General features: G+C 37.2%; 1 protein-coding gene across 1 annotated transcript in view; it reads left to right on the top strand.

Annotated features, from left to right (window-relative positions):
- actn2b (actinin, alpha 2b) overlaps positions 1–12,087 on the top strand; it is a 28,072-nt gene that overhangs the window by 7,925 nt on the left and 8,060 nt on the right. The window contains exons 5-12 of the mRNA XM_053510412.1: positions 2,909–2,996; positions 3,247–3,325; positions 7,225–7,306; positions 7,778–7,863; positions 7,983–8,075; positions 8,404–8,634; positions 9,448–9,595; positions 9,696–9,846. Coding sequence (XP_053366387.1) covers positions 2,909–2,996; positions 3,247–3,325; positions 7,225–7,306; positions 7,778–7,863; positions 7,983–8,075; positions 8,404–8,634; positions 9,448–9,595; positions 9,696–9,846 — 958 coding nt within the window. The remainder of the gene's footprint in view (positions 1–2,908; positions 2,997–3,246; positions 3,326–7,224; positions 7,307–7,777; positions 7,864–7,982; positions 8,076–8,403; positions 8,635–9,447; positions 9,596–9,695; positions 9,847–12,087) is intronic.

The following is a 12,087-nucleotide window of genomic DNA, read 5'->3' as shown; positions in this document are numbered from 1 at the left end:
AACACATCTTTAAACATTTACATATTATATATATATATATATATATATATATATATATATATATATATATATATATATATATATATACTGTATATATATATATATATATATATATATATATATATATATATATATATATATAAACATGGCTTGTAAAGTCATCCTGGCTATACTATGTACAATTAATATTAATGTACAGGGATTTACACACCAGACATGCCATGTGATCTAAGCCTAATAATAAATGTGCTGTTTTACCATACAGTATATCAGTATGGCTGTGATATCTTCAATATTTGGGCTGCGTCCTCAGGCACAGCCGTGCGGACATTCAGTACAGTAATATATGTATAATGTATAATAACAGCACTTCCTCTCGTGTGATTTTCCTTAAATACATCTTATTCTAGACTGATCTAAAGCTTTTCTTTTGTTCTAATTATTTTGTATTATTAAATAGATAGGCAGTCATTCAAGTTTGTTAAACTGTCATGTAAGCGGGGAATAATATCCAAGACAGCTATTATTAATAAAAAGCTTAAACATGATTAGATATATACTGTATGTCTTAAAGCCCTGTAGGAAAGCACAGATGGCTTAACACTGTTTTTTGCTCCTGAAGTTGATTTATTAAGACACTGAAGGTGACCGGATTCATTTGTAACTGAGGGAAGCAGAGGTGCTGCCTTGTTTACTCAGGGTTATTTAAGGAATGTGAGTGTGAGGGGACTGACAGGTGTAAGTGGCCTAATCAGGGGGCTAATTTAGAAACTCTGATGTTAGACTGTGAGCCTGTGAACAATCCTTCAGTTTAAATAGCAAACACAAAACAGGACTGATGCCGTATGGAAAAAAAATAACAAAAGCCAAAATGTACACTTTCCTAGAGATTTCCTATAGAATAAAGCCAGGAGGTGATTTGAGTAAAACAAGGGGATAGCATTGTGTCATTGTCATACAGTATAGTACATGCACCACCATCATTCTTGTTCTTTTGATTTATTTTACCTAATAAATCTTCATGACTGTCAGAAATGAAACCCATACTGATTGGTTTTAAAAATAAATATGCAAAATAGTTTCAGATATTTGCAGTTATTTCTGCAGTAGTGATAATTCTATACTAACACAATCTAAGAGTAACAGTAAACAGATGAGCTGTTATTGAGGGAAGAATGGAAGGAGTCTCCAATGTCAGCATGTTGTAGCAGTTAGTAAGGCTGTAAGTTTTTCAACACTGGCAGGTATTTACAAGAAAAAAATGTGCACTTTTCTAACATAAAAACTCAAAAACTGTATTTTTTGTCTTATTAAATAATTAAGTACAACTACTGTTCGAGCTTCTAGAGCACAAGTTGTTAATAGATGTTCCACAAAAGTACAGTGCCATGACATTTGAAACAAAAATAAAAAGGTTTTTATTAAAGATGAAATATTGGAAATATGGAAAATATTGTTACTGAAGAAATCAAACACTCCAGGATGTACTTAATAACTTAATGTTGATAACACAAACTCAAGTTAAACAAGTTAGTTTCTACTTAATTAGACTTTTTGCTATATTTAGCCATATCGTGGGGTGAAAGTAGGTTTAAATGTTTACTGATACTGTGTAGCCAGAAGTTGAGGAGAATAAACCATGGAGGTGGTAACCAGTTCCGTAACCATCGTAAGTTTCTCTTTCCACTTATTCTGCTTTGGAATAGTCTCAGCTAACTAACTGTTCTGAGGTTGAATCCCAAATAGTGTTAAATGGAAGCTAGGGTGCTATGTAGGGTGTATAATCAATTGTTCTACATACAAAGTGCCCTTGATCAGGAGTTAGAGAGAGATTTGGGATTCAGCCTTGCGTAAAAATTAAGTTAGCTTTATAGCTCACGTTAGCCATTAACAGAACAACACCAACAGTTCAGAAGAATTTTGGAATGACTTAGAAACAGTTACTAAGGAGAAAAACTGGTGTTCAAGATAGCATTATCGGATATGTTTTCTTCCCGAGAAGTATTTCCGTGACTGGTTTTAAATGTGGGTTTTTGCAAGCGGCTTCTCGTCTCTCCCCAGTACTTTATATTGCCACTGAATCTTTTGGTGTAGTGCAGTAAGTCGCTTTGGATAAGAGCGTCTGCCAAATGCCTAAATGTAAATGCAGTACTGGACCGTACCTGCCTACTTTCACCCATGGTCATGTTCAACTTCAGCCCATCTTCAGAGCACTCTCTGACCAAAAGACTGCTACTTACTAGGGAGTGTGAAGACTATCAAATTGATTCTCCAAAAGATATGAAGCTAGCCAATGGCATCTTTCAAAACTCTTGGAAAGAAAACTTTCTTGGAAGGAAACTTAGAGGAAAGTTCAATCCACCCAACCATTTGTGTCTGTGTGATCTTCTAGATGCCCATAACTGCCTAGCACCACTTTGATTGATATGAAAGGGCATGTATAGTATGTTGCCCCTCATTTACCCTGAGAGCACGGCCACTTTTGCTCCCCTGGACTCCCATCCATGGATGGTGTAGCATCAGCTATTAAAACTTGAGATCTCCAGGTGTTGTGGCAAATGCTTTTGTGGTGCACCATGTGGAGAAGAATTTAGGTTGAGTTATTAATAGACAAATCTTGCCAGATACGCTAGCAAACACCCAACTTGTATACAGTGTGAGCATAAAGTCAATTCCTGACTTCAAACGTAAATTACACAAAACCTATACTAGGTACAAAACATGTGGTTTAAAGCAAATCATTTAACAAAATGTATTTGTTTCACATGATGTCAAAACATTTGGGGTTTTATCCGGAATATTTTTAAATGTATGATTTTACATAATCGGGGGAAAGATTTTATGCTTAAAAGTTTAGTTAAGTAAAGAATGCTTCTCCTGACTGTTTCCGTTTGCTGTGTACTTTTAGAAACCTCGGCTAAAGAGGGCCTGCTCTTGTGGTGTCAGAGAAAGACTGCCCCCTACAGGAATGTTAATGTACAGAACTTTCATGTCAGGTAAGTCTTATAACTCTGTATACAAACTGAAAACTCCAAGCAGAGCGAACACACAAGATATCGCAAGTTAAATATTCCTCAAAGTTAAATAGAAAACACCATACTGTTCATTGTAGGTATTTAATAGAAATAATAGTAGCATCATTCTGAGGTTTCTGCTAATGCTAGTGGAGGTTTATTGAACTTTTTCAACCAAAAATGTTTTTGGTAACATGTTGGACTTTCTGACCTTTTGACCGGCATGGTGAAGCTGGAAGGATGGCCTGGCGTTCTGCGCCCTCATCCATAGGCACAGGCCCGACCTCATCGACTACGCCAAGCTCAACAAGGTGTTGCGTGTGTCCCCAAGTTAACCTTTGACCCCTGATATTAACTTCACTGATAGAGTCTTTGAAATGGTCACATTGATGTGGAACTGACATGAGATTTATGCTAACCAGTGATTTCTTGTGCCATAACATTGCATACAAAACTTCTTTACTGGGTTGGTTATGATTCATACAGGATTATCACTCATGCTAACATCTTTTTTATTTTTATGGGTGATATATTTGCTATACTGGATGGGTAATAAAGTTGAGCAAACTTTTCTTTGGACACAGGAGAGAGACTGAATTTTTCCATCCTTCAAATAGCTGCAAGAATATAGCTGACAGATGCCTTGTGATAAACTGCCAGTGCCACTGATGGTGTGCATTATAGTCATCCGGTTAAAATAAAGAATCCATGGGGAGGGTTCTTTGGGTCCTATTTTAGGTCCTGTTTATTATGGGCAGTTACTTCAGTGGCTGGTGGACCATTAACTCATTGTTACTAATACACAATACTAATATACAGAAATGACATGTACCAAACTAAAGGGCTACAGGATGTAAATATGCAGCTTATTGGATGGGTATTGTATATTCCATCCATCCAGGAACCTTTGTAGTCCATCTAGGGACCATGGAGCGCAATTGTGACTATTGTATTTATTCCCATTTTTATAACCATGGTAGGACTTTCGCCCAATGTTCACACTCGCCAAAACCAATTAACCAAATCTGCAAGGCTTTGGACTGTGGGAGTGTGAATTGGAGTACCCAGAGGAAACCCACCAAGCATTGCCAAAACCCAATGCAAACTCCATGCACACAGACCCCGAGACGGGAATCGAATGCAGACCCTGAAGGGGCAAGGCGACAGTGCTAACCACTTAGCCACAATGCCGCCATTAAATACAGCCATTAACAGACATAAAACACTTTGCTAGTTTCATGCGATTCGCAAACTCTACACGCCTGAATATAAAACGAACACTTTTATTCATAACATAAACATTCTATTTAGAATGATTTTGGCAAACACCCACAGAGCTACTGGATTAGTTAGAAATTCTTTAGCTTGCTATCATACATGCAGTTATGTGTTATATACAGTAGCAATACCTAGATAACATAAACATAATCATGGGGTATTACCGATAGCTATTGAACACACCATATCATAGATTAGATAATAACAGCTACAGTAACTTAATACAGTTATAGTTTAAAAAGCATTAGCTTGCTAACCTTAACTAGATAAAGGGATGTAATAGATTATATAGGTAAGACTAGCTAGCATATTTAAATTAAGAACAGAATTTATTGATGTAAAATCAACTTAATATCAATATGTAAAAGCTACACAAGTTCAATGTCAGTTATGGGAACTATATGTATGTAGAACTAGTAAAAATATCTTTTTAATGTAAAGATATTATAATGTATTAAGTTAAAAAAGTAGCTAGCTAAGATGCACAGTTTTCAGTAGATAATGTAGCAGTAGCTTGCTAACATACATGTAGTTGTGGGTTATGTAGCAATGGCTAGCGAACACAAACACACTTGTAATATACTAGCTAACAAGCTAACATATAGTTATGGGCTATATAGCAATATCCAGCAAATATACACAATGTTATGTCACAGGTGTATTACTGATAGCTCGATATCTTATACACACTGTAAGTAAGAAAGCCATAAGTTTAGCATAAGTAGCAATAACTGTAATGTAAACACATTATAATTGAATATATAACAATATTTAGCTAAAATTATAGGTTATTTAACAATAGCTAGCTAACATTCACACAGTTTTTATTTAGCAATACTAACTGCTTAAAACCTAACAGCTGTTTTCTTATAAAACTGCACAAATCTGTGTCTAAAACTCCTGATTTTAAGCAATTTTTCACTCCAAATGTTGACTGTTTATTTTATTGCACTTTATTGCTCTTTATCGCTTTTTATAGAAGTTTCTTTTATGCAGAAATGTTTTTAAAAGCATCTTTTGCTTATGCCGTACTTTTGTATGAGCCCAAGACATTTGTACAGAACTATAAGTAAAACAGCTGTTAGGTTTTACTGAGCATGCTGGAGAATATGAGTTATTCTGCTAACTTTGTCACATTCGCTTCTTTCTATTTTTATGCAAATCCCAGGAGGGTACATTAGGTTTTTTTTGTTTCTATTTGTACTATATATTTTTTTCTTTACAGTCATGCATATATTCTCTTGTAATGTTATTTATTTATGAAATTTAAAGTTATATTTGGAAATACTGAATGATTTTGTACATAATTATGCAGATATGATAAACATATATAACAAAAGAGCATATAATATGGTGCCTAAGACTTAAGCACAGTATTATAGTTGCAAGGAACAATGTGCCATGCCCAAGCAACCTGTGCCATCGCCACCTGAGTGCACCAGAAAGACAGTGGGCACACTGGGCTTATGCATTTAAAAGGGACATACCTATACCATTATGACATAAATTTGGAAAAGAAGAACAAGTAGGCCCTTCACACACTATGACGACATAGGGCTGACGTTATAGTGCTTGGCCCCTAATGAACATCACCACAATTATGGCATAAGTAGCAATAGCTAGCTAATGTAAACACACTGTAGTGAACTACTGTAGATAATAGCTAGCTAAAATACAAACAGTCATGGGTTACATGCTAATTAAATAGTTGCTTTAGCAGATTGTATGCTAATGAGTGAACCTTTACAATAGGGTTGAGTGGACTAAGGATTTTATTAGATGGTGAAGTCAAAAGATTTAATTAGACAAGTCAGGCCAGTCGGTTCAGTCTGGGATAAATAGAAACACACACACACACACACACACACACACACACACACGCTGTTGCATTTGGCTCCAGGTAAAACTATGGTCAGGGTAATCCTCTGGTTTTTGTTCTAGGCTTAGTGCTCTAGTAAAGGGAGGTCAGAAAGTCCGTGTGGATCTGCCATAGCCTTTTACTGGTATACACGGATCAACAGAACACACACACACACACACACACACATACAGGTACCCCAGATATCCGATATCCTGACTCATGGACACATGAGGATCAGTTGTCTACTGTTTAAAAGTCTATCTGAGAATAGAAAAACTGTTTTGGGACTTGAGACATGAACAGCTGAGAAATTTAGGCACTCCCAAAGTCAGAAAAAACATGATATAATTTGAAAATGTAAATGCACCCCCAAATGTTCCATTGGGCTGCCTTGTCTACTTACATCAAAGTAGAACGTTTTCTCAGTACCCTGGAGCTGTGATCAGACTGCCTGTTTCATGTCAGAAACGATGGCCTCCCAGGAACTTCTTTAATGACTCAGACCTTGGTGCGAGGTCATGGCTGTTAATGTCTATTGCCTTTAAGCCTTCATTCACCAAAAATCATATCACAAGTCCCGGTTTGACTTGGACACTTCTGATAGTTTCATGCCTATAAAAAGACCATGTGCTCAAAGACCCAACTAAAGTTTCCATAATAATAATAATAATAATAATAATAATAATAATAATAATAATAATACAGCATTAATAAGTATATCAGAATTATGTATAAAGCTAAAAAAAGGAAGCAACTAAGACCTATTTCTACCGCAAAGACATTTGGACAAAATTGTTCAAGACAAGGTGCTAGAGTATACGCTGGATGGATGAATGCTGTCATTTTCTCAATCATCTATTACATTGATAATTTAAAAAATCCCCAAAGTAGAGCATGAATCAAATATGATAGCCTGTCTGTTGACTTTTGTTAAAGGCAATGTTGTAATTAATTTCAGCCTAAACTAAACTAAAATCTATGCACATGATCCACTGTATGTACGGATGTACAGTATGTGTCACTTGTAAATTGCAAGAAGGGATAACCGCTCGATATCTCCGGCCTGTACAGGACGATCCTCTGGGGAATCTAAATCTGGCATTTGACGTGGCAGAGAAACACCTCGATATTCCTAAGATGCTGGACGCTGAGGGTGAGAATCTCTGGAGTTAACACTGTTACATGTTTTTGGATGTTACGAATGTGCGAGTTTTGACATCATATAATATAAAGGTTCTGAGCTTTAAAAAAAAAACTTTGGACCTTTTTTAAGGATTAGTGACTGATCATTAAAAATCAGTAGCAATAATTTGATGTTTTGCAACAAAGCTTGTTTTTAATGGCCAAGAGCTTGATTCAAGCCCCAAAAAATGTAAATATTATTATTATTATTATTATTATTATTATTAATATTAATTATTAGTTATTCTATCACACAGTGCTTTATTTGGAGTTTGAAAAATGTATAGACTGGTTTCGTTCCTTTTCCTTTCTTTCCTTTTGCTTATTTCTGTCTTCTGTTTTCTTTGTTTTACTTTTCTATCTCTCCCTTTCACCCTTCACATCTCCTTTTCCCTCTTATGCTATGTAACTCGTTTTAAATCGCTCTTTTCCTCTCCCCTAGACATTGTAAATACTCCCAAACCTGATGAGAGAGCCATAATGACGTATGTGTCTTGCTTCTACCATGCTTTTGCTGGAGCAGAGCAGGTATAGTGTGTGAATGTGTGAGCTTTAGAAATTTCTATCCATCCATCTGTCTCTATCTCTATCTCTCCATTCATCCATCCATGCATCCAGTTATTTGGCCATGTTCTCTCCCTGTGCAGGCTGAGACTGCTGCTAACCGGATCTGTAAAGTGTTGGGAGTGAATCAGGAGAACGAGAAGTTGATGGAGGAATATGAGAGACTGGCCAGTGAGGTACACATACTGTATGCACACACACACACACACACACACACACACACACACACACACACACACACACACACACACACACACACAAATCTCTTCTTTTTTTGTCTTCGCATCTTCTTTTCTTTTCTAATGTCTTTGCTGCGCTTGTCTATTCTTTCTGTATTGACCCTTCTCTTCACTTTTTTTCTCCTCTTCTTCTCTTCTTTGGTCTTGTCTTTTCATGTTTCTCACTTTTTATCTCTTTTCTTTTCATTTATTTTCTTTTTTTCTGACTCTTATCATCCGTCTTTTTCATTCTTTCCTCATCCTTCCTCTTCTCTCGTCTCCTAAGTTGTTGGAGTGGATAAAGCGCACAACCCCGTGGTTGGAGAACCGTGTGACAGAGAGGTCCGTGGCTCAGATGCAGCGTAAGCTGGAGGACTTTCGTGATTACCGTCGCCTTCACAAGCCACCTAGAGTGCAGGAGAAATGTCAGCTGGAGATCAACTTCAACACACTGCAGACCAAACTGCGCATCAGCAACCGGCCTGCCTTCATGCCCTCTGAGGGGAAGATGGTGTCGGTGAGAGAGACACACCTATCATTGGAGCAATAGTTCGTTATTGTTACATATTAGATTGCTAGATGCAGTAATTTTTAAATAGCTTCATACAGAGATTGCTAGTTCGATTCCCGGGTGATGCTGTAACCTCTCGTAGCTGGAGGTCTAGAGAGAGCTGATTGGCCGAGCTCTCCCAGAGGGGAGGGATGAGAGCTACCTCGTGCTCGCAATTAATCACGGCTCTACAGCCAATCAGGGGCGTGTTACTCCGCTCCTAACGGTGCGTAAGCGAGCAGTTCGAAAAGATGCGGTCGGCTGGCGTCTCGTGGTTTGGAGGAACGCGTGATAGTCTTCGGCCCTCCGAATGGTAGTAGTAGCCTTAACGTGGAAGCCCCCTAGTGACGGGGAGGAATTGGACATGACTAAATTAGGGAGAAAAAAAATATATTTTTTTTTAAATAGCTAGCTACTGTATATACAGTACATAAACATAGCTTTATAGATTAATCTTAATTTTATTACTTTTATTACAAATTGACAGGTTTACGCTGTGAAACATTTGTCACCAGCCTTACCTTTTTTTTTACAGAAAGTTTTTGGCAAATGTATTTTCTTATCAGAAGCTTTATACATAAAATCCCATTGAAAATACATAGCAAAATAATTCTATACAACGTTCATCTCAAATCAGAAATTCTACTGAAATTCTACTGTATATACAGTAGTTTTTTTGCATAGTTGCCATAGAGAGACAGCATAGAATGACCCATAACTAACTTACCTTCTGCATGTATAAATTATAGATTTTTCTTATGTTTCATGTTTTGTGTGTAGGATATAGCGAGTGCCTGGCAGGGTCTCGAGCAGGCGGAGAAAGGCTACGAGGAGTGGCTGCTGACAGAGATCCGAAAACTGCTGAGAGTCGACCACCTGGCTGAGAAATTCCACCAGAAAGCCACCACTCATGAGACCTGGGCCTCGGGTTAGTAAAATACAGTACTTAGCATCCTGAAATTTTTGAAATAATAGGTCTATAAACATGCTATTCAGATTTCGTTCAAACATTTCTGTGTATTTAACAGGTAAAGAGGTGCTCCTGACTCAGAAGGACTATGAATCTGCCTCACTGATGGAAGTTCGAGCTTTGCTGAGGAAGCACGAAGCATTTGAAAGCGATCTCTCAGCTCATCAGGACAGAGTGGAGCAGATCGCTGCCATTGCACAGGAACTTAAGTACTACCTTAAGACTTTTTACCTTTACCTCATACTTTTATACCATGCAAAATTTTTGTAATCCAGAGCAAGATGGATTACAGCTCTCGTGAAAATCTATGAATTTCCATAGAGATGTTGATATTTTAATGATGTCGTGTCATGCCTCTCATAGAACATATACATTTTATTTAAAAGAAAACATGCTGTAACATTTAAATAAAGGAGGCACAAACAAAGGCAGCCGAAGGTGCCAATATCATTATCTTTAGTAAAAATCTTTATCATTTTGTATTTTGTATTTGGCCTAAATTCTACTCAGATCACGAGGAAGGAGTATAAACTCTTGATACATTTTAATAAGAAGAATAAATATACAGTGGAACATTGGATTACGAGCATAATTTGTTCCAAAAGCAGGCTTGTATTTCAAAATACTCGTAAATGAAAGCACATTTTCCCATAAGAAATGATTGAAACTCAAATTATTCGTTCAACAGCCCAAAAAAATAAGTACATAAAATAATTAATACAAAATAAAAAGTAAAAATAAAACAAATGAACCTGCACTTTACCTTTGAAAAGAATCGTGACAGAGCAGTGTTTCTGTGTAGAGCAGAGAGAATGTGTGTGTGTGTGTTGTGTGTGTGAAGCTAAAAGGGGTGTGTAAGTGGGGATGGGGGGATTTGGGGGGTTGTAAAATTAAACGCGCACACACATAACAACAGGCTGAAACAGAGAGGGAAAGAGAAAATGGATCTTTAACCTCTCTAATTAGACTTTCTTTTGCTTTACACGCGCACACACATGTGTGTTATAAGAAACATTACAGGCCGCTGTACACACACGCTTACAAACACAAAATAAAATATGTTTTATGCGGACACACGTGGTCACAGTGTTATAGTAAACAGTACACGCGTGCACAGATGTTGATTATATCGGTAAGAGATGTGCACTAGGACTGAGCAGAGGAGACAATTCCGCAGCGCAAGAGAAAGAAAAAACATTTTCTCAGTTGTGATCACGTGACGTCAAAACAAAAAGCGTATGCGTGCTACATGATACTTGGTACTCATAAACCAAGACTTTGTCGTTTTTCAAGTCAAAATGTATAAAAAATCTTAGCTCGTCTTGTGAAACACTCGCAAACCATGTAACTTGCAATCCGAGTTTTCACTGTTTTCCCTGAAATTTTGGCAGATGCTACATAAGACTACTCCTAAATATATAGGGTATACAGTATGTAGGAGGTGAAGGCATGGGATCCGACCCTCGCACCACCACCAATAGCATCCCAAGGCCCTGCTTCCATCAACTTTCCTTTACTAGACGAACCTTGTTTCCCCATAAGAGATTTAAGCTAATATTTGACTTACATATTTATTTACTGTATATAGTACCTATTCTTACAAAATAATAAAAATCCTAATATTATTGAGTATGTAGTGATGTAGTGTGAGGAGTTGGTGCAATGTTGCTGTTTGCTCATTAATTTATAGACTCAAAAGAGCACTCCATGTTATATCATACATTCCTTTTAATTAATTTTCTTACTCGAAAATTGTCAAATGTAGCATTTCAAAATCAATGTCTGTAGGCCAGGTAGCTAATACTGAATGATTGGAATGTTGACATCCTATATTTCAAGGGCTGAAGTATCTCCAATGTGAAATGAGTCAGAGTCATGGAATACCCCTGCCTTGTCCATTTAGAAATTAAAAAATTGTTTGACCCCACGCACCAAAAAATATGCTATTCATCCAAAAACATGCAGTTTTTGGTTACCAGCTCCTCTGGTAGAACAATTCAGCACCCCTCTCATATAAATAGTTCCAACATCCCTGTCTGTAGATTTTTACTACCTGTACTACTACATTATTCAAATAAGACTGATATGTGACAAATAATTTTAGCTTCCTTTAAACAAATTGAGCTCTGATATCTTGTCTTCTCTGTGAATGTAATTAAGCTTGTGAGTCAGGTATAACTTAAGCACGCTTAAAGTAATAGTCGAAGTCTTACTCAAGGCGAAACACTGGTGTAGCGTTTAGCCCTTCGGCCTTGTCTCGGGTCTGTGCATGGAGTTTGCATGTTTTCCGGCGTACCCGTATTGCCCATTTTGTGTATGTGTGCCCTGCAATGGATTAGCACCCTGTCCAGGGTGTACCTCGCCTCGTGCCAAAAGTTTCCTGGGATAGAGTCCAGGTCCCTGTGACCCTGTGTACGGAATGGGTGGTATAGATGAGGAATGATTGAATG

The sequence above is a fragment of the Clarias gariepinus genome, chromosome 13 (genome assembly GCF_024256425.1).
Source record: "Clarias gariepinus isolate MV-2021 ecotype Netherlands chromosome 13, CGAR_prim_01v2, whole genome shotgun sequence".
In the NCBI taxonomy this organism is placed as follows: domain Eukaryota; kingdom Metazoa; phylum Chordata; class Actinopteri; order Siluriformes; family Clariidae; genus Clarias; species Clarias gariepinus.
Note: the sequence above shows the minus strand (reverse complement) of the source record. Positions and strands in the feature narration are given on the sequence as shown.